We start from the raw sequence: 26,469 nt of genomic DNA on the forward strand, positions 1-26,469 counted from the left end.
CGGGGTGAATTCCCTAAAGGAGTTGGGAGCTCGCACTCCCACCCCGCTCCCGGCGGCTGAGGGGTTTCATGTGGGGGCTGTGACGGCTGCCGGGAGGGCACCCGAACCTCCTGGAACTTTTCCGGTGAGTTTGGGCAATGCCCAAATTCAGCACCCAGCCGAGGGCAGCGCTTACACGTTGGAGATGGCGCCGGTGCTTTTGACATCCTTTCCTCCGCGATCAACGGTGCTGCTCTGGCCGAGGCCACCTTTGCCCAGCAGCCTCTGGCTGTGGCAAGGGTGAGAAGGCTCCCACTGGCACCGGCCCGGAGTGTCCCGCTGTGCTTGAGGCCAGGGCCAGGTCACCACCATCTCCTTCCCCTTCCTCTCTGCCTCCACCTGCCTTCGAAACTGTGTTTGTCACCTGGAAGAGATGCGATATCTGCAACCTGAGGGTTTTCCAGGGAAAAAAAAAAAAGGCACACAGGAGAGCATGGAAGAGGAGACGCAGCTGCAGGTCAGCAGTTGGTGATGCTCTGCCAGCCCTCGCCAGGCTGGTGGGGATGCGGTCCCTCCACCTTGCTCCATCCTTTGCTGGGAAACACATGGCTCCATCCCCAGTGCCACCGCCATGGCAGCCCCAGTTTGGGACAGGGTCGGTGTCAAACCCGCGGCCTCTGTCCCTGTGCTGGAGAAAGGACAGTCTCTGCTCCGGGGAGCTGGGACCTCCAGCGCAGGGTGAGGGTGGTGGGGAAAGAGAGGCAGCTAACGCTGGCCGCCAGGCTTTGCAGGCAGCCCCCCAAAAGCGGCTGCAAGGGCAGAGAGGTGCTTGTGGCCCAAACCAGCCCTGGGGCAGCTTTGTGGGCCCCTCAGCAGCATCTCGAGGGGGACGCACACTCATTCCAGGCTGCGCTGCCTGAGCCCTGCCCCCATGCTGGCCAGGAGCCCCCTGGGTGTCCCGGCTCCAGCAAGCACCTTCACCTCACCCAGGCGATCCTGCTCGCACCCCGTGTCGTGCCCTGGAGTCAAACCAGGGTGAGGACCACCCAGCCCAGTCCAGCCCCATGCAAACGCCCCACTCTCCCGCTGTCTCACCGTGCGCTGGAGCAGGTCGCTGCCTCCCACGGGACGCTCCTGACCCTGGCATCGGGGGGAGCAGGGTCAGACCTCGTGCTGTCCAGCTCCAGCCGAGCACAGCTCAGACCCAAAACCACCCATCTCAGGCACAAGCTATGGCACAGACTGTGTTTTTCCGTGCTGTAGCATCTAGGCAAGGGCTGAGCTGTGGCAGGATTGGACTCGCCAGTGAATGGGTTAATTTAACCCCCGAGTGCTTGCAACCATCTAATGCTGGAAAAGACAAATCAAGCTGCCCTTAAAGCTGCACGTGGTGGGGAGTTAGTGCTGCACTGAACACCAGGGAAAAAAACAAGTCCCATGTTTTGTCCCAGCACCGGGTGCTCGCTTCCTCCGTGCTGTGCTGATCCCGGCTGCTGTGCTCAGGGCAAGGAGAGCCCGGGATGGGCCACTGGAGCATCCTCCCCCCCTCCCCGAGCCCAATTCAGAAATGGGGGGTTTTCCCAGCCCTGTCGTCCTCCCTCCCCACCTTCAATCCTGTGTGTCCGGCAGGGCTATGGCATCGCTCACAGCATGCAAGCACCGGTCCAATGTAGGGGTCACTGGTGGCACGGCCCCACAGTGGGCAGGGGAAGCCCGTGGACACCTTGCAGCCACTGTGCGTGGATGTGGATCACCCCACAGCGATGGACAAGGTACAAAATCCCAGGGAGAGCCAGGTCCAGCCCCTTTTATTGCTTCTCCTCTGTGTCCCATGGGAGACACAATTTACGGCTCTATTTATGATGAAAGATCTTTAGGAAGCTGATCGCCACCTAAACCCACCCTAATTTCTGCCCACAGGGACTCTGTCTAATGGGGTAATGGCACTACTGGGGGCTGGTTTCAGGCTTTTTGGACACAGGGACTTGCCCAAGCCCACAGGCGAACCCCCTCCCCATCCCCACAGAGAAGGCAGAGCCGTGGGTGGGAAACTGCAAAACCCAAACTCCATTTCCAGGAAGCTGGATGCCAATAAAACCCAGTGTTTATTGCAGTGCTCCTCACTGGCCTTGTTTTCATAGATGTGCATTTAAAAATAAAAGCTCTGTGCATCTTAGCTGGCCACAGAAGGGCTTGAACATTGAAAGGGCTGATCAGTCAGGCGATGGCGAGCCACCTCCCCGCCCCGAGCTCGGCAGGAGCAAACAGACCAGCTACCTGCTCGGGGTTTCTGTGCGTCAAGTCGGAGCCTCGTGCATGAAAAACTCCAGCTCTGCTTTCAAGTATATTTGGCGTGAAGCCACGTGGTCTCTCTGGTATCACACATCTCACCAAGGGGGGAAAGACCTGCTGGTCACCAGAAAGCCACGTCCCTTGGGTCCACCCCGGCCTCGGGGGAAGATGGAAGAAGTTCAGGCAGCTGCTGTAATGACATGCTGGCTCCAGTTTTGGCTGGAGGATGGGCTGCAAGAAGGCTCCGGAGAGCTTGGGCAACTCATGTTTAAATGGTGCTGCTGGGAAAAAACCCAAAAACCCAGCTCAGACCCCATGAGGCCACCCTGGCTGCACAAAGGCGCCCGCAGGGTTCTGGCAGGGCCATGGGGTACGTGATGCCCAGCAGCCGTAGCAGCTGCCTGCGGTGCTCACCTGCAGTCCCAGCTCCCCGCCTGGAAATTCCCAGCCATGGTGGCTCTTGGCCAGGGGGGCTGCACCTCAGGTGGCTGCACATTGCAAACACCCCTCCCAAACACACCCCCCCAAACCAAACCCACCACCTGGAGAAGCACACGGTGGAAAAAAAAAGGAGAAAAAAAAGAAAAAAGATCCTTGTGGGACGTAACTCCCACCACCATGTGCTGTCTTTACGCACTCATCCCATCCTCAGAGACGAGGCAGCTTCCAGAAAGACCCGAGATGACGCAGGCTTCGTCCCTGGCCCCGCAGCAGCAGCCGGGGAAGGCACAGGTTCGAAAGCACCGACTTCAGTAGCCCCTCCAGGTCCCAGACACGGCGAGGGGCTGGCTGCTGCTGCTGCTGCTGCAACAAGTTATTTGTTGGCTACGTAGCTTTAAGCTCACATAGTTTTTTGCTGACGGGGGGGCCCATAGGAGAAAGGAAAGGCAAGCCAAAGGCGTGAGCAAGCAGCACCGGGTGGCTAACCCCAGCCAAGCCCTGGCTACCACCCCTACCCATGGGGCTACATGTCCCAGTGTGGAATTTTACTCCTGCAGCCAGCAAGTCCTTGGGCCAGGAGTGGGATTCCAGACGGCGTGGGGGCAGGCGGGAGCGGGGGCCGCGTGGCTTCTGCGGTGTCAGCAGCGATGGATGCCAGCCCTGACGAACCTGGGGCAGCCCAGCCCCGAGCCTTACGGCAGTGCCATCAGCAGGGAGGGGACCCCCAGCTCTCCCCAGCAGTTGGGATGTCTCTTCTCCGGGGCCAGGCAGAGGAGCAGCGGCGGTGGCTGCTTTCTGGTGCTGTTGCCGGTGCCAGCCGGGTCGCTGCAGTTCGCGGCTGGGCTGGTGCAGGCCCAGGGAGGCAAGAAAGAGGCTGTGGGCGCAGCGATGCAAGAAGCATCCCTCTCGGAGCTGCCTCTTGGTCCAAATGCTCCCTTTTCAGTGCCCAGCTGCAGCTTTCCAGCAGCGCCGGCTGCTCCCAGAGCTCAGCAGCCCCGGCACAGTCATCTGGCAGCAGCAGCTGGCACAGACAGCCGCATATGCCGCAGCCCCTTCGCACCGGCCAGGTGGCCAAACACCTTGCCGCAGGGGTCCCGGCACGAGGCGAGCAGGGCCAGCAGCACGCTTGGTCCCCAGACATCCAGAGCCCAGACTGCAGCAGAGCTGCAGAACAAACGAACCCGGTGACACAGCCTCGTGGGCACCGCTGGTGGGGTCCGAAGCCTTTAACAGCCACATCCCTCCAGCTCCTTCCCTCGTGGTACACGAGGACTGAAAACAGGATCCACGGATGCTCCACCAACGCAACCCTCAGCCTGAACTTTGGACACACACGGTGCCTCTGCTTTGCCCTCTGCTTCTCAGCGATGCCGTAGCTCCTCCACCAGCCCCACCTCTCCACCGAGCAGCATCTTCCCGGGTGGGCCTGCACCAAAGGCTTTAGGATGCCGGCATCGATTGTCCCAGTGGGATGCAGCACCCGGGACCTTCTGCATGGAAGCAGGGTGCCTGGTGGACGCACACCCAGACCTTTCCTGGCAGGCTGATGTCGGCCACTAGCAGGAGGAGGGAGCTGGGGTGATTTGATCATGCAGCCTGAGGCATGTGCAGACCTTCCTGGCTTTGAAATCCAAGGAGCCACCGTCGGATCACTGGCTGCCAGGGTGAGCACAAGCTCCTGCAGGAACTGCCCGGCTCCCAGGAAGGGCTGGTGCTAGCCCTGCCACTACCTGCTCGCTGCCCTAGAGATGCCCCAGGCGAGCAGCCCAGGAGCGATGAGCAGGTGGGAGAAGAGACCCTCTCTTCATCCCAAATCAGCTCTGAAGCCCCAGCTCTAAAGCTGAGGCAGCTCCTCAGGGATCAGGGCAAGCGGGGATCCCTCCCAGCAGCTGGAGGATGGCTACATCTCAGGTGTGACAGTGCTTCAGGGCTCTCACCCCACAGCCGGATCCACAGGAGGAGTGGTACCGTCCCCATATCCCGCTGCAGGGATTCTTCCTGCAGGGAAGCACGTAGCCGTCCCGTTGCATTAGCAGCACAGCCGAGCCAGTGCAGGGAGCCTGGGCAGCGTCCACCTGCTCCCCCTGCCCTTCCAGCTGCCCCTCTCCCAGGATCCGGGCACCAGCCGGGAGGAAACATCCCCCGGGGCAGCCCCTCGGTATGAAGCCCTCCGAGGACAAAAGGAATGATCCCTGACCGGAATGCAGAGAGGAGGATGGACAGCCGGTCTGTGCCGCACCGGCCAAGGGCAGTGACACACTGAGGGTGACCTCGTCCATCAGAAACGCCGGGCTGGCCTCGCAGAGGGTGCAGGCGCAGCACAGAGACCCCAAGAGCCAGGGGGAAATGTCCCCCAGCTGGGCTGCCAGGTCCACAGGGCCAATCCTGCTGCTGGTCCCTTGTGGTAGGGCTGGGCTGGGGTCTGCTCTCTGGGTCCGGGTGGCCGTGGCGCTTCAGCTCATCCTCCTTCTCCTTTCCGCAGCAGGGACAGCGTGTGTCTGTCTGTCCATCCGCAGTTTCAGCCTCCAGCAGGACTCCACAGGGACACGAGCGAGTGGCTGCAGCCCTGAGTGGCCACGGGAGGCTGGTGTTTAGGCAGCCTGGCCGGGTGGGAGGCGTTTGCTGTCCAGAATGGCCTTCCAGTCGTCTGTCCAGGACTGCAGCCTGCGGCTGGGGGGCTTCAGCTGCAGGTGCTTGTTGTGGCAGGCTGTGAAGAGCACATGCTCCCAGCTGGGGTTCAGCTCAGCTCCTGGAAAGCAAGGAGAGAGGTCGGCTCTCTGGACAACCCCTCCGTGAGAGACAGAGGTTGATCCTACGCCAACATGAGGAGCCTGGGGACACAACCCCCCAGGGAAAGCCTAACCAAACAGGGAGGGATCAGTGCCCATCACCCCTGGATGTCGACTGCCCCTCGGGGCTGCCTCCGGTCACTCCTGCCACCCCCCCCACCTCCCTTACCTGTTATATCAGGTCTGTCATCTATAAGCAGATCAGCAGAAACCACCGTCTTATCTCGCGTCAAGACGATCTGCTCAAGAAACTCGGGGCCGAAGTGCTTCTCCACCCAGGCATACTGGAAGGTGAGAGGTGAGCGATGAACACAGGGAATGCTGATGGACGGGGCAGGGGCTGCTTGGTGGAGCAGCAGCAAGCCCTGGCCCCCACGCAGGGAGGACATCTCTCTTAATAAGTTCATTAGCGGGAAGGATTCGGATGCTGCTGGAGCACAAGTTCTTTTAAAGCCAAGCAGCTTCTGACATCACGATGAAATAGTAAGACCGAGCGCTTCAGTGCACGCGAACGGCGGAGCTGCCGCTCTGCAAAGATGCGTAGGAACAAAACCGGTGGAGCAGGGAAATATCGCTGCCGTTTTACAGCTGGGCAAGCAGAGGCAGGGGAGGGGGAGCTGGGATTCGGACCTGCTCACCTTCTCGTAAGGGCAGTAGCGGTACTTCTTGATCGGGCTTGTGCAGATGAACACATCGGTGCTGCCACAAGGAGAAAAACAGAGGCAGAGTGTCACTCGGTGGCCAAGCACACCGATCCGACCCTGCTCCTCCTCAAGATAGAACTGGCTGCCTCTGGAAGACCTCACTCTGTGCCTGAGCAGGCAGGTGCTCAAAGCAGACCCCCCGCCACACACAGATCAAACTGGGATGATTTAAGACGTTAACCCCCCTTCTTGTAGGATCCCACCCCCAGGAAGTGTACCAACACCCGCGGCACAAGCATGTTCCCCTTTTCACCACCCTTGCAGAGAGCTGAAGGGAAAGGGCTGCACAAGCTGATTTTCTTGGTGACTGCTCCAGGAGTCAAAGCCTTCTCCTTCCTTCCATGCCTGGCAGGCTGGGAGGTATTTTTAATGCTGATGTTGTATTCAGCGCTTCTGCCAGGAGGCGGAGGAGCCTGCAAAGCCACTGCTGCTCTCCCGTCCACCCCCAGGCACCGTGGGCAGGTTCCTACTCACTCTGCCAAATTTGCCATTTGCTTCACAGCTTCCACAGCCCCAGGGAGCGGGTCCAGCTCGATGAAGAAGTTCTTGGATTCCCAGATGCTGATGGCTTTCTCCTGTGAGGGGAAAGAGAGTGGTTACTGCACAGGGCTTCTTGCTACTCTTCTTACACGTGCATCTTCCCCATCCTTTGTTAGGACAGAGGATGGTGACAGTGAGAGAGGTGGGAGCGCTGGCTCCGGTCCCCTCCTGCTGATCCGCCTTGCCTCTGTGGGTGCTTCTGTTCCCCACTTGCCAACCTGCACCCACCCCATACAATTTAGGTCAGAGATGCCCTGGAGCAGTCTTGGTTTTGCCTGTGCAGCCCCAGACACAGAGGCAGCAGCACGTTTCTTCAAGGCAAAACACAAGAGACTGTCCAGAACTGAAACAAATCCCAGGTCTGCGTCCGGAGGGACACTTCCACAGGGATCTGGCTGCCACGGCCCTGCTGTAACGTGATGCTGTTCAGCTCCAGATGCTGTCTGGCCTATTTGTCTCAATCAGATCACTTAAAATAGCAGCCGGGCTGCTCTCAAAGGAGAAGAAAGTATATTATAGGATGAAATGCATGTCAGGGTGAATGCAGATGCTCTTCCTCAGGAATGCCTGGGCAAGGTCTACCAGGCAAAGGCAGCACCTCCAGGCAAGGGTTTGAAACAACGCCCAGGTTGGCAGCCGGGGTGCACTAGTGCAAAGGGAGAGCAGAGCAGAGAGACACCACGGGGAACAAAGCCTTGGGATGAGGGCAGAGTCCAGGAGCTGCCCGCGATGGGTCCAACACAGCTCCAACCTGCGCTCCCTTGGACAGGTAACGGTTTGTCAGCCGCCAAGCCAAGCAATTATTTTGCACAGGCACGGGGTCCTCGGGGAGGAGAGCCTGGGAGCGCTGCGAGGCGGCTGCGGGCAGAGGAAGCAGCCCCGTCCCGGCGTTGCAAGGCAGCCCAGGAGCTGCAGTTGTGGCTGGGAGAAGTTTTGAAGGGAGCCCTGCCCTGAAGGATCGGTCTGGGGTTTGAGCACCTTGGTTTCTTTATTTGAGGTAGGGGAATAGGGACTAAAGGAACTTTAAGCTCCTCCTGGCCTTCTTATATCGCACAGGGTAAGGGAGAGCAGCCATGGTGACAGTTATGTGCTGGTTCTTACAGCTCATAGCAACAAATAGGCTGGTTTGATGTGCCAGCTAGACTTGCAGCTCCCTCCTGCCTGACCAGCAGGAATCTAGTGGGTAACCACCACGTTACGCCTGTACTGGGCAAAGAAAGCAGGCAACCACGAGTAACTGGGGCTTTGCTGGGAACTCCAGGCTCAGGGCAGCAACGTCCCAGAGCAAACACAGAGCTCACTCGGGGAGTCATGGTCTGCTTCATCCTGCTGGCTGCCTGTGCCAAGACGCTGGCTGCGTACCTCGCCTGCTCTCAGAAGATGGATGCATGAACTCATTACGGATTTGGGCGCTGAGCATTTAACATGGCGTGCCAGAACCCAACCCTGTATTTCTCCAAAAAGTCCCAGATAACATGAGAAGACCAGCCACCCAACTTAAAAGGAGAGATTACTCAGATCAAACGTTGCACTCTTCCCTTTTGCCTGAGCCGCAGAAAACATCGGTGGGTCAGAGGAGGGAAGAAAAACCTTCTTCATACGTGTTCAAAATTAAACACATTGATTCGGAGCAAGAGCTCCAGCAGAAATGCCTCCTGGCACCGTGACGAGAACAGCTACCCTAACAGTTTGCCACGGGGCCAGGCAAACTTTCAAAGTCCAGTTGCTCTGCCTTAAACCGGCGAGCAACGATGTTTTATTTTTAAGATCCTGACTGCAGTTGCACAAGAGACATCTCAGAAATGCAGCCCGGTGCAGCAAAGCACTTCAAACTGCGCTGAAGTGTTTTCTTACAGCAAGGACTTCCTTAGCTATTCTCCTTCCACTTATGTCAAAAAGCATTTGGCAATCAAGCTCGATGGGGGAAGAACTAAGCTCATCTTGAACAACAGACCCGCTCCCAGAGCCAGAATAACTCCCTGCGGCACCGCAGCCAGCACGCTGCCCGGCACATGGAAAAATCCCCCAGGCTGGGAATCCCACTCCATGCCAGGCAGGACAGACCCTCGATTTCCTTCTTCTTATCTCTCCCCATGAGCAATTTCCCTGTCTGTCCGGGGCTCCCCATCCTTCCAGGTCTGTGTGCTCGGCATATTGCTGAGCTGCTCTTCTCCCTTTCAGAGCTGGGACATTCAGCTCGTTGGGCTCTTTGGCTTCTATTTTCTGGTGTCCCACAGCAGGTCAGTGGTGCTCTCCAACGAGGGGGGACTGGAATGGCCCGTGTGCCCGTAGCCGCAGAGCGGCTCCTACTCTCTTTATCCCTCATCTAAAACCACGGGTGAAATCAGGGCTGCCCTGAGGTTGGAAGTTTTGCTACTTGTCCAGCCCAAGGTTTTGGTGGTTTTCCGTGATCACTGCAAACACAAGATGAGCTCACTTCATTTAACACATCCAAAGTAGTTAAGATCAGGGAGAAAAAAAAAAGAGTTACCATGCATCACCGCTGCCAAACTTTTAGCATCTGCCTTACTGCATGAATGATGTCCTCCATTTCTCTTTCACCAATCCCAGCTAGAGAGGACACGTTACTCCTTCCGCTCGTCAAAGCTGTTTAGGATCTTACACACGCTCCCTTCCTTGAAGGCACCATACCGCTAACGACAAGAGTACCTTTATTTGCTGTAACACCTTTCAACTAGTGCAACTGCAATCCGCAGACGAGACCAGACATCCCATCGAGAGGGGAACTTGCAGAGGCAGAAACCGACTTTCTGCAGCACTGAGCCCTTCGTCGGATGATAAAGCATCACGCAAAGAGAGCTTCTGCTTTTAGGCTTTAATTATTAAAATGAATACGATAATTTTCAGGCATGGGAGGGCTTGGGGTTGGTTTTATGAGCAAGCCCTCACATCAAGCATCCATTGCATGGTTTGCTCTCAACTTCTCTGCTGCGTCCCACCCCTCACATTGCTGTTGAGGAACTAAATAATCCGTTTAGGAATGGTATCAATCCAGGCAGCTTGGCCAAATCAGAAAAGCTAGAAAAACCCAGCTATGCAATCGGGGGTATTTTAAAATAGATGTTCTGAAAGAACTCCTTTCCTTGCATCTGTCTCCATCCATGCATGCAGGGAAAAAAAACCAGAAAGATGTGCATGAAAAATGCTGGATTTCTGGGAAAACCAAAAGGCACTGCTGGAAGCCCTCCTGCGTGCAGACCGGTACCTGTGTTTCAGCGGGAGCTCCGACCAGCACCCGCAGCCCTCCCCAGCGCTGCACCCACAAACTGGGGCCCAGTGGGTCCCGCGGAGCGAACAGGAGCCACGCGCAGAGCCGGGGGGATGCACAGACTCACACTCAGCTCAGGTCCCAGGCGCCCGTATTGCTCCGACACCCAGAAGCCCCTCCGGTCCTCCAGGGCAACGTAGGGTTGGTCGGGGTACCTGGCCCTGAACTTCTTGAGGAAGCCTCCTTCGAAGTCAGCCAGCACCCCGTCCATGTCCACCAGCACCCGTAGAGCCCTGCGGGACCCCGCTGTGGGGGCGACCCCCCTGCCCAGCCCTGCGAAGGGGCCGCAGCGTCGAGGCCGAAGGTGCAAGATGCTGCTCAGCAAAATCATGGTGAAGAGGAGGGCTCGGGGTAGGGGATTTGGGGGGGGGGGGGGTCTCTCCCAGCGGTGGGGGGGGGGCTTTATTTCAAGCACGCACCCTGCAAGCAGGCGGCCCTGGCGAGCGCGTCGCCTTGCAGCAGAAGGAAGGAGCAGGGGGGCTGCAAGGGGGAGGCGACGGGGAGCAGAGGGGCTGCAAAGGGGGTGCAAAGGGGGTGCTGGGGATGCAAAGGCCCGTCCTCGCCCCCCAGCGCCTTTTGCCCCTCCATCCCTCCCTCGCAGCGAGCGCGGAGCGAGCAACGGCGGCGGCGGCGGCAGCAAGGGAGGGCGGCGGCGGCGGGCGGTGGGAAACGGAGCGGGGCCGCCCGGTGCCCGGCGGTGCGATCGCCCCGACCCGGCAGTGCAAAGCCCAGTTCCTCTTCCCGGTGTCTGACCGAGCCCGGAGCGGCGGCGGCACCGCCTTAAAGCGGCACAAGCGCCCTACGACGGTGCGGCTCTACCGCGCCTCCCGCCCCGCTTTAAGCCGGTGCCAGCCCCGCTCCCTCCCCTTCCCCGGAGCTGGGGGGGCTCGGCGAGGTGGTGGGGTGGCGAGCCCCTGCCTCAGTTTCCCCAGCTCTCGGCCTCAGGGGCGCTCCACGCCGCTGCTCCATCTCCCCTTGGCTGCTGCGGACCCTTCTTCTCCTCCCCGTTCCCTGCCGGCGTCCCCTCCCTGCCTCCATGCTCTGCCTGGAGCAGGTGGTGGGTGTGTTTTGGGGTCCACGGTGTGGTTTGGGGGCGTATCTAACACGGTGACTTTTGCAGCTAAGCCTTGACATGAAATAAACCCCTTTCTACTCATTTGTGGGGAGGGAGCGCGCTCTGCCCAGGGTCTCGCTCGGTGTGACACAGCTCTGTCCCCGCGGGTGATGGGAACCCTTAAAAGACGATATCTGGACCCAAAAGAAGCGCTGAGAGCACGCCGTGAAGGTCTGTGTGTTCTGACACAGGACCAAAGATCGCTCTGGTCAAACACCACCGTGGGGATTAAAGCCGCTCAAGAAGGGGGGAGGCCTCAGAGTGTGACTAACGGGATTAGGCAACTGCTGAGCTGGGAAAGAAAAGATTTTGGTCGACAGCAATCATACGGCTTTAGCGGTTCCAAAATATTTCATCTTTCGATTCCAGAATGTTTTCCAGCGGAATAGATTGTCCTTGTGTCACAGAAAGGGCAAACTGTAAAGATCAAACGATTTGGGGAAGGTCACGGCGTGCGTGAAGGAAGGACCTGCAGCCAGGCTGGACATGGTGGTGGAACCGTGAGGTTGGGAGGGGGAACAAGTGGAGTTTCAAGCCTCTATTCTGCTTTCCCTTGCACCGGCGGCTTGTTTATTGCAAGGAATGGGATTTCAACCGACTCAAAGAAAACTCAGGAACAACTCAGTGTTATTAAGCAGGGATTCTTTATTACGGTGCCGGGCAGCACAGGGGATGGCTCCTTCCATCCGTGCTCCAAAGGGTTAGCAAAACACGTCAGTTCATATACACAAAAATCATACATATTCATCAGATTTCCTGAGAAGGGCAGTCTCATGGTGATGAGTTCCCAGCGTTCATAGTCTTCCTCACCCTGTCCGCTAGTTGAATCCTTCTTCTGGAACACAAGCCTGGGCCCCTTTTCTGCTGCAACCTTTTGTAACAATCAGTCCTGTACTAGAGGGGTCTCCTTGATGTCTGGAGCTTTGTCTCCTTAATGTCCGGCAAGATGTTCCCTATTTATCAGCTTTGCTCAGCAAACAGCTAAAACCATCCTTGCAGGGGAAGAAAAACTCAGGGAAAACGCAAGTAAAGTTTTGATGTCTCTTAAGTCAGGGATTGTCAGGGGTTTAACTCTTTCAGCCTGACAAATGCCCTGCCCGCAGCACCTCAGGGCCGCGTTATTCCACCGCCTCGGCTCCTGCGGGGACGGAAAATGCGTTTCCGCTTCTCTAAACCGAATGAAGCCGAGTTACGGGTTAATGTTACGCAGAATCCGACGGCAGCCCCCACCGGGAGGGGCTCGAAGGGACGACAGCACACGGGCGGGCCTTCAACACCCGCTGAGGGCGCCGGGTCGCGGTGTGAGGGGCGGAGGCCCGGCGGGACGCCGGGCCTCCGCCCCTCACACCGCGACCCGGCGCCCTCAGCGGGTGACGCCATCATGACGTCACCAACCCCCCCCGCCCCTGCTGAGTCACGGCTTCTCCCGCCGAAAGGGGCCTCCCTTGTGCTTTGACACTGGGGCGGGGGGGGGGGGGGGAAGGAAGTCGACACTTCCGGGCGGGCCGTGGTTGCTCTAGCAACCGCGGTTCTCGCGAGAGTTAGCGGAGCGGCGGAAGTGACGCGCCGCGGCGGGCGTGGGGGGGCCCCCCCCCCGCAGCGGCGACTGATTGGCTGGAAGGTAGCGGCGGTTCCTTCCCGCTTCTTTTCCCTCCCCCCCCCCCCCCGGGCCCCGCATCCTCCGCCTTCTCTCTCGCCCCGCCCGCAGCGCGCGCGCGGCCCCGCCGCCAGCCGCCAAGATGGCGTCGGCCCTGGAGCAGTTCGTCAACAGCGTCCGGCAGCTCTCGGCCCAAGGTGACCGCGGGGAGAGGCCGCGTGTGGGCCCGGGCGGCGGTGGGGAACCAGCGGGGCCTGAGGAAAGGGGGCAGCGGCGGCGGCCGCCGGTGGAACCCGCCGGGCCCGGCGCGGCTGGGATGTGGGGGGCGGGTCGGGGCCTGCCGCCTTTCACGGCTCTCCCTCAGGTCGCGGGTCCTGCTCCCCCTATGGGGGGCGGGGGGGGGGGCTGGGAGGGCCCTTGCTGGGCTGTAATGCAGGGCTCCCCTCGCCGAAGAGGCCGAGGAGGGATCGCGGAGGGGTTTGACAGGGGCCGGCTGTGCCCTTCGCGGTGCTCCGCGCTTTCTCTCCCAGGGCAGCGGCGAGGTAGTGGGTTTGGGGAGCTGGAGGTCCCGGGTGAGCGGAATGAAGCCGGCACCGGTGGCCGTGCTAAAATTTGAGCCTTGAAAATCAAGGGGGGGAGGAGTAGGCATCGCGGGGACTTTAACTAGGATTATATAGCCCAGCCTGTCACCGAACTGGTGAGCGTGCAGGTTGTGGCATGTGTGTTTTAAAATACATTTCAGAAACGTTACCTCCTGGGGACAAAGTAGAGTATGGACGGAAGCGTCCTGCCTCACCACAGAAAAGCACGATAGGAGGCTTGAGACTGTATGTCAGAGTTGCCATAACCAAGTGTTCAGAAAGTATTTTAATAACCGTAGTTAGAATTCCTTAGTTTCCTTGCCAAACTCCTAATTTTCCTGTGTGTGAGCACAGCGTTTCCTGGTTCTTGAACTTTCTGTCTGTAGTGATGCTTCCTGAAATGTGTTCTGAGTGTTTCTCTGCGTGGGATGTTTGATCCCTGGAACTGATCAAAAATCGATGCTTTTCTCTATGGCCCCAGGCTTTATCCCTGGCAGTTACTTTCGGGTGGAGCTCCAGCTTTCTCTTACTTTGGTTTATCTTACTAAATATAGAGTATTTTTAGTGGGGATGTCAGATACCTGCAAGGTATGGGTACAAACCAGGTGAAAGATCAGTCTTTGTGTAGCTTAGTCTCTTTATTAGAAGGTTTTGTGGATGCAAAAGGTTCAAGGGGAGCCTGGTTGACTATGGAAGTTCTCCCGTTGGGGATGAGCCAGATAGGCGTTCTCTGGGAGAAAGTAAATCCAGACACCAGACAGGCTGCACACTGGAGGGGTCTGTGTGCTTGTGGTGGTGTTGGTTTCTGGTTAGCAGCACTTGGCTGTGTGGGACGTGACATAAAGGGACATTTAGTTGGGCCTGGTGGGGTTTTTTCTGCTTGCAGTGTAAGTTCAGTGCGTGTTTGTGGGTAGAGGGTTGTTTGGGGGTGTTCTGCTTTGTGTTTTAGAGGAATGCTAGGTGATAGCTGTAGAATCGATGAGTTTCTCTGCTAGAGAGGACTCCAGAACTAAGGTTGGACGATGCTTGAATACTGTTATCAAACCACAGAGCGTTTTCCAAGCTCTGTTCCTTTCCATGCTTATGCCTGGAGTTTTAATTCCCTGTGGACGGAGCAGTTTTGGGGATGAGTTTCTGGAGTTCCTGGGCTCTGGTCCCCTATTTGGAACTTTGGATCCCTCTGTCGCTTCCAAGCTAAGGTTTCAGTGCTAGGGCTTCCCAGGTTTTCTTTTTCAAAGGAGAAGGGCCAGAGGCTTGAGGGAAGTGTAAATCTCTATGAATGGAGGCTCTATTCCTCATTTTATAAAGATTTTTGTAAGGGTGAGGGAACCACTGTTTTTTTCTCTCTAATCTGCAAGGATTGAGCATTGAAACAAGACTGCTTCAGAAAGACATAGTTTTAGTTCAAGTAATTGCGAGGGGGAGGAAGAGTTTGAAAGCAATTCATGATGATTGGTCTGCTTTCTTTGTAAGGTTTTGGGGGGGGGGGCTTACCATACCTTCCTCATTCAAAATAGTTGCCTTTCATGCTGTGTTCATAGCTCACAATAAATAGAATAACACCGTAGTTTTAACTATACAAAGTCAATTTAAGAACAGATTTTTTAAAAAAAACTTTTCTTGTCGGTACTTAGTTGGAATTTTAATGTCTACTTCAAAAAAAATGCTAACGGGCAGACCTGAAAAGTGGATAGGGCCCTTGAGAAGCTGCAAGGAGCCAGCTCTGGTGTTGGGCTTTTTCAGGAAGTGGAGGAAACTATTTCTGGGACTGGTTTGTTTTTTCCCTTATAACACCTAGAAGGCACAAGTGCAGGTAAATTTATCCACGAGACAAAATCTTGCATCGCAGTATACTGGTCAAAGTTTGGTAGGCTTGGCTTTGGTGGAGCTTGGCGTTGATACGATACCCTGAAGCCCCTCTTTAACGAGGGGAGACGATGCTGTTTTCCTGTGGTGTCGGTGTTCGGAGCGCCTCCTTTGTGATCCCAACGGCCAGAAGCTTAGCTGTCACCTTGGGGAAAACCTACAGTGGGTCCCTCTCACGTTGAAAACTAGCGCCTGTTAAAGAAAAGTAAATTCTCTGGGTGGTACTATGCTTTCCTCAGGTTGTACAGGGAAGCAAGGTGTAAGGGAGTGTGGGAGCGTTCTCTGATGGTCAGAGTTTGACAACGATGTTTTGTATTTCAGGGCAAATGACCCAGCTTTGTGAACTGATCAATAAAAGCGGAGAACTGCTAGCAAAAAATCTTTCCCATCTGGATACAGTGCTTGGTGCCCTGGATGTGCAGGAACACTCGTTAGGTGTTCTTGCTGTCTTGTAAGTGTTGCTTTCTCCTGAGTATCTTAGTATTAAAACTTTGGACAACATGCTGAATTGTCACCCAGATGTTTTTCTTTTGGACATAAATGTTTTCGATCTGCATTTCTTAGAATGGTGCTTCATTTCTGTCCGTGATGCATGTTTTATTAATAAAAGTGCCAAGGCAAATTTGTATTTTTAAAAGAAGAAAAACCTCTGGAGCTTGTAAATGCCATTACTGTCAAATGGTAATATTGGGGGGTTGTTTTCCTTCAGGCTGCATCTATTCCATACATGTATTTTTCCATACATGTTCAGGAAAAAGGCATGAAACTAACTTCTAATTGGCGGGACATTAGTGCTATGAGCTGTAAGCATGAAGCAACACTTTTTTTTCCAGTGAAGCATGGATTCTTATCACATTCTTGGGTATCTGTCTCTAGACAGCGCTGAGGCTTTTGGGGCTGTCTGTAGTTTAAGATAATACTTGAATTGCCTTGGTGATGCTGAGGTAGGGTAACGATATTTGGCCCTGAAGCTCAAAATGTTGTCTCTCGCTGTACTTAACTGCAACTGAAGCATCTACATGTTCCGCTATTACTTTGAAGCTCTCCTTTAAAGGAAAGTTCAGAGTTGTTGTACTTGTTCTACGCCCCTTTTGAAACGAAATGACTGTAGTACTTAGAGATAATGCTCTTAGTGTTACGGTTCACTGGCATCTCATGAAAATACACTCTGGAGTTTACAAAAAGCAGGACATCGGTACTGCATTAGCAGGAGAATCGTATCGTGGGGTATGTGACAACAGTCATTGAAACAGGTGGAGGAAGGAAGCAACTGTTTGTAAGAAATAGTGTGTGAAATGTAGTGTTTGAAGAGATGGTACCAGTGGAGCGTATAGGAAACGTCCCCTGGCTGACCCTGAGGCAAGGCAAACTCCTGCGCTGGTAGGATGAGACTCTCTGAAGAGACGGGGAAGGGGGTGGCAGCGTGTGACCTGGGCGGTCGTAAGCCTTGTGGGTCGGGATCTGGGTGGGTTTGACCCGCACGTGACGGTGGGCAGCGGCTGCAGGGCTGGGTACCTCCCAGCAGCAGTAAACAGTTTTTGCTGCACGTTGGTAGGCTGCGCAGCTGGAGTTTTCGTTGCCTGCCGCTCACAGTTCACCTTCCAGAAGCGGCAGAGTGCAAGGCTGCAGCCTGGAGGGTGCTAAGGAACTACCTGAGACGGAGAGAGACTGGAAGTGAAGAGAAGGAGCTCCTGACAAGAGATACACATGTAGTAATTTAATAGTTGAGGCATGTTGAGCACGTGCAAGCAGGAGATGGCTGTAGGACAGGCAAAAGTGTCCAGAGGGGTTGTGTGGCCGAGTATTGCGGTTCCTCATCGTTAGCCAGCGTTTCTGTTGTGATTGTAACTGTTGTACCAGAGAAATGATCTCTGTTTGCCAGAGTTTGTCCTAAATCGCAGTTTGCACTAGATGGAGAGTGGGGGTGTGCACGGAAAGCCCATTTTCAAATGCTGTGCAGCTCCTGGGGAAATCGTGGGCCATCTGTCATAAACACTTTGGATTCGTTTGCGAGCATCTTCACGCGTCTGCGGAGACTGAGCGAGGAAGATGAAGCTTTTTATTCATCTCCAGATGTTTAGCGCTAAACCTTTTGTTTATTCGTTTGTCTGTTTTAGGTTTGTGAAGTTTTCTATGCCCAGCATCCCTGACTTCGAAACATTATTCTCACAGGTGCAGCTTTTTATCAGCACTTGTAATGGGGAACACATTAGATATGCAACAGACACTTGTAAGTTAAGCTTCCTTACAGACTTTACATGTTTTTTGATAGCTTGATGGTACTGATTTTTTCACTGTGTTGTTTTTTTGTTTGTTTGTTTTTTACCACATTTAGTTGCTGGCCTGTGCCACCAGTTAACAAATGCCCTTGTGGAGAGAAAACAGGTGAGCAAGTGTCATCCAGTACAAATAAGCTACCTCCAAGGCCAAGCTCGCAAAGGGGATGTTACCAGTCTCTTACTCCATAAAGATTTGCCACTAACTTCACGTTAAGTATTTTTGTGCAGCTCCTTACTTGTTAAGTTTACTGAGAGCTAGTGACCCGAACCCAAGATTTTAAGATTTCTTTACGAAAAATGTAAGGAAGATAAATTTGGGGGGGGGGGAAGAGTCACCTAAAAACACGCTCTCACACACAAACTAGGAAATCTGTAGTACCGAGGATATTCTTCAAACAATGGGTGCGAGAGTAGGAGAAAGCCACAAAAGTTATTAGCGCTGGTGAGTCGGTGGTGCTGGTTTCAGTGTTATTCTCACCAGTGTTACATAATGTTCTCGATGAAATGCCTTAAAATGTGAAGCAAACTGGTTTAAAAAATCTCACCAGTGTTTTTGTTGCTGAGGTACTGGCTTTTTCAAGCCACTTTGGTGAAATCTAGCCTGAGATAAAAGTAGAGATCGAATCTGGTCGCGATGGAATAAAACGAGAGCCTTGCCTTTGCTATTTGGTGGGAGTTTAGGTAGCGCCGTGGAGTCAAGAAGGGTTTTCTTATCGATACAAACTGCTGTGTTCCCGATGAGGTTGGCTTTGTGGAGCAGAATTGATGACTTTATTTAGTTTATCAGGAGGAGTTCTATAGCCAAGGTTAAACTTATTTTCTGAGAGACTGCAGTATCCTACAAGAAGGGAACCTCAAGTTAACTATCACCTAACGGAACCTGTCAATTAGTGTTATTTTTCATTTGTAAGTGTCAACATAAGATCCAATGTGCTGCCATCTATGAGAAATTATCTGAAAGAGATGTAATTTCTGACAGCCCCTGCGAGGAATTAGCATTCTCAGACAAGCCATAGACAAGATGCAGATGAACACAAACCAGCTGACCTCAATACACGCAGATCTCTGCCAGGTAAGGGGAGCGTAAGGGCTTTTTATGAGACCGAAAGCTTAGAAAATATCTATAAGCCTTTGAGGGAAATGCATGTTCACAAATTGCAATGTAGAAATGGCTTTTAACTGTTTGGGTGGGTTCTTTTTTTTCCCCAATAATAAACAATATGATATACTGAAGTAAATTCCCTTCTGTTAATTTTAAATGTTCAGTGCATGTCCCCAGGTCTTTGCTTTTGTTGACGACTTCTGAAAGCCCTTTAACATCCCTTCTCTCTGGGCTGAAAGTCACACACAGCTTCTCTTGGGCAGTATAAGTGTAATATCCGGACGCTGTTTGCTCAAGTTTGACAAAAGACATGTTTGTCTCGGTGTCTTTGGCCTGGATTTGCACTTCTGTCTCATTCTTGGCTCCTGGGATTTAGGGTCGAAGAGGAATGTTTAGTGCAATATTTAGTGCTGCCAGCAGTCTGGAAGGCGTGGGGTGTCAAGCAGCTTTGTCAAAGTCTTAACTTCTTTAGGATTCAGGTAATTTATAACAGTTCACAGTCGGTGATGAGAGTTTCCCAAAGATCACGACACGATGAATAACCTGTGTTACAGCTCTACTGACGTGCACATTTTTTTCCACTCTTGGAGGATTGAGATTTACTAAATTGTACTACGTTAATTTAGTTTCAACTTCTTCCTCATGGAAATTTGAATGGAAATGGCTAATTTATGAAAACTTGATTTATTTTCTTGTAGCTCTGTTTGTTAGCAAAATGCTTTAAACCTGCCCTCCCGTATCTAGATGTGGACATGATGGATATTTGTAAAGAGAATGGGGCATATGATGCGAAGCACTTTTTATGTTACTACTACTATGGTGGGATGATATACACTGGGCTAAAGAACTTTGAAAGAGCACTCTACTTTTATGAACAGGTAACTTTAATGGTAAACTGTGATTGAAAGGCAAAAGTAGCACGTGTAACGGTACTGAGAGAACAGATCTTCTTTGAGTTGCCACCAAGGGTAGCGATAGGAGCCATGAACCTAATGTAAAGTACGAGCAGCCGCCAAGTATTTTCATTCTTAAGGACATGATTCTACTAACAGCTCTTTGCTGCTGTCATCATTCACGCAGCTTTTGGTTCAGCACGTGTGTGTTGTAGTCAAACATAAAACCTGAGCGGGGTTAGCGTCGGCTCTGTTACGGAAGGTGCAGCCCGCGTGGAGCTCTGTGGTGTATAAGGCGAGGGAACAAGCGAACTGTCTTTAGAGGCGTTTTCCTTTAAGAAGGTCTCTTACAGCCAAGTAACTATTGCACCATGAAACTATGCAACTCAAAGGTTGATGTTAAATTTATCTCACTATAAATATTTTTCAGATGCCTGCTTGTTACTGCTAGCATAGCCACAGTTCACAGGCTGACAGGTCAGAATTGTGTGGTCTTGAAATAAAAAATAGTTCAGTGGCTTTGCTGAGACCTTTGCTAATTTTATGAGGGGAGTTACACTTCTTCGAGGCTATGACAATATTTTGTTTGCTTTTACTTTCTCTGTGAAAGCAAATTGCAAAATTGGGAAAACTCTGTGAGTATGAGAGGGAAGTGCTGTCAAATAGGCGAAATAAACCGGTACGGCATTTTTCCTTTCTGTAAACAAGGGTCAGCTAGCAGTGTCCTAGTGAACTAAAATCCCTTTTCCCTGTTCTGCAGACCTCTTTCAGCATACTTCAATATGAGAGCTGATGATGTAATAGCTTTATAAAATCTCTTTAAGGATCTGTGTAAATCCAGGTCGTACAGGAACTGTACAATCATTCCCGGTAACAAGTAGCTACAGGTGACTTCTAGTACAACTTTAGATGTATATCGAGGAAAGAAGATTTGATTTGATCTGAACAGGGTTATTTTAAGGTAGGCATCGCTGTAACATGATATGTTTTGAGTAGCTTGTATAGAATTTACTTTTTTAGGACATTTTTGGGTAATTAATTTTGACAGAAGTTAGTTAAGCTTTAATGCTCGAAGGTGAATTTCAGTGTATCCTTTCTGCATGCAGCTTAAACTGAGATTTTTGTTAATGCAGTAGGTACCAGGATCTACCAGGAAGTACACTAAACTTCTATTCCATTTCTTTCTTGCTTAGGCAATAACTACTCCAGCCATGGCAGTCAGTCATATTATGTTGGAATCGTATAAAAAGTATATTCTAGTTTCCTTGATACTACTTGGCAAAGTTCAGCAGCTACCAAAATACACCTCCCAGATAGTTGGTAGATTCATTAAGGTAAGTCTTGCAAACACAGCTGAATAATAGCACAACTAATCGGAATTTGTAAATGATCTTTTTTCCTGCCCTCACGTGATGTTACTGTTTAGCGTTGCAGATCAGGGGAAGGAATGCACAACGTGCCAGGGTACAACCTCTTGCTGCCTTTCTAGTATGCCGGAGCGAAAGATTGTTTGGCAACTTCTACATCTGTTACAAACAAACTGTGTTGTTCATATTGGCAGTACGGTTCTTAAACTGGAATTTGGGAAAGCTTTAGGGTTGAATAGTACTTACTGATATTCTCCTCACTGATACTGCACATCCCTTGATGGCATTTTATGTCAGAACTGAAGTAAGACTGAGATTTCACTTGGCTTTCGATATGCAGTGTCCTTGTAAAAACAATCAACTTCATCTAGTTGAAGTATGAAATGCAAAATATTTTATATAATAGTTTATTCCAAAATAGTTTATTCCAAAACTCCAGCTTTATAAAGAATAACAGCATCTGCTGCAAGTTTGGAGTCTGTAAGCATTCTGATTAGGAGTTATAGGGTGGAAAACAAACTGCTAGCGGGAGTTCTGATTCTAGGTAAATAACACGATTTTAAAAGTTCGTTAGTTCTTATTTAACACCGAGTTTGTTGATTTGTGACTGGAATTTTAAAGAGTTCCAAAAACCTCCTTCTAACTTCAGATACTAATAAGCAAGCTCCAACAATTGCCATTTTAAAGTAATTCAGGTGAACAAGTCTTCACCCTCTGACTCGCTGTGGTCCGCGCTGTGGTGCATTGTGAGTGAGGATGACAGTGTCTTAGAGGGTGCAACAGATACGATGGGTGGGCAGTGACTAGTCCATACGCTGCTGCCCTGGAATTCAGTTTGCTTGGTACACTGGTGTCACTGGAGCTGTCATGCAGAGGTCCTGGCATGATGTTTACCAAATCTCACGTTGCAGTCATATGGATTTAGCGTACGAGGCTCTGTCGCTGCCATAAAGCCACGTGTGGGCATCACAGGTTTCTTACGAGGTGCTTGAGCTACTCACTTGGATGCTTGCACAGCTTCTAGTGTTGAAGCAGTGCATAGATTTTGTGAGGCTGGTTGAAGACTGTTCGTTAAGAAGGGTTCTCGTTTTTTCTGATTGCAGCCCCTTAGCAATGCTTACCATGAATTAGCGCAAGTTTATTCAACCAATAAACCCTCAGAGCTTCGAAATCTGGTGAACAAACACAGTGAAACATTCACAAGGGATAACAATATGGGGCTGGTTAAGCAATGCTTGTCATCTCTCTACAAAAAGAATATTCAGAGGCTAACCAAGGTAAGAGGTAGGGGGGTGGTTTTGCTGAGAAATTGCGGTCAGTTTTTCTCAAAAAGTCTCTCTCTGAAATGTATTCAATTCACAGCGAAAGGATGATGTAATAATTTCATGGAGAAATGGCTTAAACTGGGATTTGTGTCTCTGAAACAAATGAGGCTGAAATGCTTTATATGGAAAACCGATTCAGTTGACTTCTTAGGCGTTATTTAAAGGGCGGTTCAATAGGTCTGTCCGTCCAAGGGGTTTGCCCATGAGATTTTCATACATAATCAAAGAAGTGGTGAGCGCTGCTACCTGATGACCTTCATCTCTAGTCGAAAAATAGGAAAACTGAACTTCACAGGCTACTTCATGAGAAAAGAGTGAGCGAATAGGACAGATTTTGGAAGTGTCTGAGGTAAAAGGAAAGCCAGAAGCAGTGGAGTGGTGTGCTCCTTCAGCTTAGAGAGCAGATTAATCCTTAAAGGTGATCGGGGAAAGCTCTTTTTGGTGAGCTCTGATGATGTTTGTTGCAGTAGAACTCACCTCAGAAGGAACGCAATACGTGCATCTCTTGAAGGAAATTCAAGGGACGGACGATCATCTTGTGTAAAAAGGTGAGGGCGGAGGTTGGAGATGGGCAGGAGTGTGTCTGGGGTAAAAAGGAATTGCAGAAACGGAGCGATGACTCCATTAGCTTGGTCCGTGTGCATTATAACAAGTTGTGTCTTTGGAGGAAGAACTGACTCCACTCTCGTGGTGCTTTTACAAGTCATAACTAGGTGTTCCACTTGTTTCTTCCCATCAGACTTCAAAAAGTAAGATTGGATGGGTCATGAAGGATTGATGGGGAAAGTTCTTAACAACTAGTTTTAATGGATGGATACTTTCTACATTTCAGACATTTTTAACGTTGTCGTTACAAGACATGGCAAGTCGAGTGCAGTTGTCGGGGCCCCAAGAAGCAGAAAAATATGTCCTCCACATGGTAAGACTTGTGACTTGGCTAAACTATCCTAAGTTTAAAAACTGACCCAATGTTAAGACTCTTAAGTGTTTGGGTTGGCAGAGCACGTTCTGAATGGCTGAACTACGGTTCTTCTTCAGGGTGGAGGAAACGCGGTCAGTCTGCTGTGGTGTTTAGACTGTTCTCAAAAAATCTTGAAAGAGAAGGCCTGCATGGTTTGTCTTTGGGAAGCTGTTAGGAAGTAAAAAGCGAACAAGTTGAAGACAATCCCACAAGAAGTCTGTGTGTTGTAGTTACCTGAAATTCTGCGCTTAGTCATACCTTACGTTAAACCCTCTCTCATTCCAGATAGAAGATGGTGAAATCTTTGCAAGTATTAATCAGAAAGATGGTATGGTCTGTTTCCATGATAATCCTGAAAAATATAACAATCCAGCTATGCTTCATAACATTGATCAGGAGGTAAATCTTTTAAGATTTTATCTGCTTTTGGAATTCCTACGGAAGAACCTTAATCTGTAATGGGAGAGCTGCTGGGAGAAGCCAGCGTAGGTAACTTGCACGTAGTGAGTGAGGACTGTGAGCCATTATTTGACTGTTCCGCAGTACCGGTATTTAAAGGCTTTGGGTTGGTGGTCAGTTGCTGTCAATGTGTTCCCTGTTGTATCTTGTTTACAGCTTGAGATGTTTCAGGAGATGGACTGCTTGGTGTTGGTGATGTGAATGGATTAGAAAGTGTGGGGTTTTTAGAGTTTTAGACTTTAAGGATCACTTCCACTGGCTGTCGATAACCTGCCTGTAGGTTGAGGTGCTTGACCCTCATGGGACTGTCTGTCAGTGGGGTTAAAAAGGATTGTTAGGAAGACATGGATCAAAATAAGGGATTACAAAATGTCTGACACTTTGGTTTGGGAGATGGGGGATGAGAACATTTTGACATGGAACTTCTGTGATGGCAAAAGTTACTGGTTCAGCGTAGCACAGCCATGAAGTGTCTCGAAGATTGTGTACAAACTGGACAAAGTAATCAACTTTATGTATTTTTAAGATGCTGAAATGTATAGAGCTTGATGAACGACTGAAAGCCATGGATCAAGAGATCACTGTGAACCCTCAGTTTGTGCAGAAGGTAAGGGATTCAGTGTCTTGTAAGCGTACGTGAGAGATTCCGTGCAGTGAGTGTGTTGCACTGAACGTCGGTGTTAATTGCATAATATTCATCATACCTGCATAAACATCATGCTTTGAAACAAAAAGGAAGTGCACATTATTTCGTATGCACTTTATTTTCCTACCTGTTAACTTCAAAGAACTGTCTCTCTCTAAGGTAAACCTTCAGACCTGTTTTTGAAAAGAAATAACTCTCTCCCTTCCAGAGTATGGGCTCTCAAGAAGATGACTCAGGGACCAAACCATCCAGTTATTCTTGAAATTAATGTTGCTCGCCACTCCGCTTTCAAGTAAAAGCTTATGAAAGAATCACGCCTGGAATAGGGCATTGAGGAGTTCCACGAAGAGAGCAGAGAGAACTGAGCTTTGCTTTTCACCTGGACATTAAGAAAATAAAAGAACACCCTCTCAGTACTGTATAATATCAGAAATATTCTCTGCAAAGAAAAAGGAAATCTCAAAAGAAACTTAAAAGTCTGTTGTGGATTTATTTATCTTCAGATTAACATCGTTAATGCATTAAATAATCTACCTTTTGTTTTAAAGGGTTTGAATGTTGCTGTGTTTCTGTAGCAGTCCTTTTTTTCTCTTCTGCAAAAACCCCCACGTGTTATTCAGGGAAGAATACAAACTAGTGTTGGTTCACTTACAAGGTAATTACTGGTTCATTATTCTGTATTTAAAGTTGGCTCAAAGTGCAGATTTGTCCTATGTATGGCAGGGGGAGAGGGGTGGAGTTTTAAGTAAATCCTCTGCATTATGATTTGCGTATGCCCGGTGTAGCTGGCTGCTGCCGATGAAATGACGTTAGAACTGTTCTTCCCGAGAGGGTGAGCGTAGTAACGAGTCCTTGTGAGGCCTTTTTGCTGAAAATCAGAATATAGGGAATCCGAACGTGACAGCTATTTATTATTTTTAGTTTCTGGTACAAAATATCTCCTAATACCATTTGCTCTTAGATCAAACTTGTTAGAACTACACAAGGGGGTGTTTGGAAGGCCTTGGCGTTGTGAAGGATGCTGGGTAGGAAGTCGTTGACACTGAAAGAAATGAAAATTTTTGTTCCTATAAAATTGGCAGGAAGGTGTTCAGTTTTCTGCAGTGGGAATAAGTTTCAGTGAAGGCCATGCTTATAGACCTTTGTTTCCAAAGGAAATAATTCTACATGGACCATAGAATTCTACACAACTCTCAAAATGAAGGATTTTCCTTGGAGAGAACCTGCTGGAATGCTGTCTGGTTTTTTAATTCACTATTTTAAACAGAAAAACTGTTGGATTCTTTAAATGCCTCACCCCTTAAATCGATGGGCTCTTTACTTTTCTGTAGTTCTCGTGTATCTGAAGATTCTCACTGTTCAAACACCTTTGAAAAGCTTCATGTCAGCGCAGATCTCCTACTGTCAGGCAGAAATAAACCTGTCATCAAGTCAGAACGCGAGCAGCTCGGCATCCAGCGCTTCCTACTTAAACGCCTGACTAGGAGCTGCTTGCTACTGCTAACCTGCCAGCTTCTTTCAGGAGCCTAAGTGGGAGCGAAGCTTTTCTGGCTCTTGCCGTGCGAAGCTCGTACGTGTTGAGGTCACCCACGGTTGAAAAAGCTCCATTTGTGCTTCCAGTGCTGATACAGAACTGTTGGGGTTTTCACTTAAAATTGGTGTCTTAATTCTAGCAGAGCCTCTGTGACAGCAGTATGCTTTCTAGTAGGAGAGAGACGTCCCCAGGTTGTTCTCTAGGTGGTGAATGACCTTTTTAAGAGTATAAAATAGCCGTTTAGTAGTGAACACAGCATAGGTCCATAGTCTTAGTAGCTCACCACTGAGTACTCGTGCTTCCTATCATAGAGACTTCCATATTTCAAAGCAACTGTTACACCTGATCTTAAAGCAAAATCTTGGGTTTTTTCATAACTTGCCTTACCAGTCTTGTCATTAAAGATATTTATGATTCTTGAAGGGTTTTTTTTTTTTTTTCCTAGTTCATCCGGCGGCGGTTTCAATGCTGAACGTGCTTATGCCATTTTCATCTCTGGTACTGTGGAGGTGTTAAATGAGTAGATTAGTAACGCTGTGGGCTCGAGCGCAAAGCTGGGTTGTGGAAGCGCTTGCAGCCACGTGCGGCAGGCGTAGAAGGGACCGCAAATGCCTAACCCCAGCCTGCCACCTGTACAGAAAGGCGATGGGTGGCCTGTCGTTGCCAAGGGGCAGCGTGACCGCAGGGTCCTTTCGGGGAGTTGGAGAAGAA

General features: G+C 51.0%; 2 protein-coding genes across 5 annotated transcripts; one reads left to right on the forward strand and one right to left on the reverse strand.

Moving 5' to 3' along the window:
- Positions 1-5,303: 5,303 nt before the first annotated feature.
- NT5M (5',3'-nucleotidase, mitochondrial) lies at positions 5,304-10,365 on the reverse strand. The gene is made up of 5 exons (XM_009952958.2): positions 10,102-10,365; positions 6,680-6,780; positions 6,140-6,200; positions 5,671-5,785; positions 5,304-5,461 (listed from the first exon to the last, which is right to left on the reverse strand). The coding sequence occupies exons 1-5, from the start codon at positions 10,363-10,365 to the stop codon at positions 5,304-5,306; spliced, it is 699 nt and encodes a 232-aa protein (XP_009951260.2).
- A 2,509-nt stretch (positions 10,366-12,874) lies between these two features.
- COPS3 (COP9 signalosome subunit 3) lies at positions 12,875-24,771 on the forward strand. Of its 4 annotated transcripts, none has more exons than XM_086472815.1 (12): positions 12,875-12,981; positions 15,514-15,643; positions 17,310-17,422; positions 17,528-17,577; positions 18,451-18,543; positions 19,272-19,451; positions 20,660-20,800; positions 21,937-22,110; positions 22,991-23,077; positions 23,405-23,518; positions 24,105-24,185; positions 24,433-24,771. In XM_086472815.1, exons 1-12 carry the CDS (start codon positions 12,888-12,890, stop codon positions 24,484-24,486), a joined length of 1,311 nt encoding a protein of 436 aa, XP_086328941.1. In that variant the 5' UTR covers positions 12,875-12,887; the 3' UTR covers positions 24,487-24,771. The 4 variants fall into 4 exon arrangements, with proteins under 4 accessions (XP_086328941.1, XP_086328942.1, XP_086328944.1 ...); XM_086472816.1 differs by having other exon boundaries at positions 12,875-12,942; XM_086472818.1 differs by lacking the exon at positions 21,937-22,110 and having other exon boundaries at positions 12,875-12,942.
- The last annotated feature ends 1,698 nt before the right edge of the window (positions 24,772-26,469 follow it).

Source organism: Leptosomus discolor, chromosome 14, assembly GCF_034619465.1.
Source record: "Leptosomus discolor isolate bLepDis1 chromosome 14, bLepDis1.hap2, whole genome shotgun sequence".
Lineage (NCBI taxonomy): Eukaryota > Metazoa > Chordata > Aves > Leptosomiformes > Leptosomidae > Leptosomus > Leptosomus discolor.

What these genes read in the sequence shown, in the direction of transcription:
- NT5M (XM_009952958.2), bottom strand. Translation starts at nt 10,365, where the DNA reads ATGATTTTGCTGAGCAGCATCTTGCACCTTCGGCCTCGACGCTGCGGC. An exon ending in GCCTGGGACCTGAGCTGAGT is followed by an intron (nt 6,781 to 10,101) that starts GTGAGTCTGTGC and finishes TTCCCCTCACAG; the next exon opens with GAGAAAGCCATCAGCATCTG. An exon ending in GCTACTGCCCTTACGAGAAG is followed by an intron (nt 5,786 to 6,139) that starts GTGAGCAGGTCC and finishes CTCACCTTCCAG; the next exon opens with TATGCCTGGGTGGAGAAGCA.
- COPS3 (XM_086472815.1), top strand. Translation starts at nt 12,888, where the DNA reads ATGGCGTCGGCCCTGGAGCAGTTCGTCAACAGCGTCCGGCAGCTCTCG. An exon ending in TTAGGTGTTCTTGCTGTCTT is followed by an intron (nt 15,644 to 17,309) that starts GTAAGTGTTGCT and finishes TGTCTGTTTTAG; the next exon opens with GTTTGTGAAGTTTTCTATGC. An exon ending in CACTCTACTTTTATGAACAG is followed by an intron (nt 19,452 to 20,659) that starts GTAACTTTAATG and finishes TTTCTTGCTTAG; the next exon opens with GCAATAACTACTCCAGCCAT.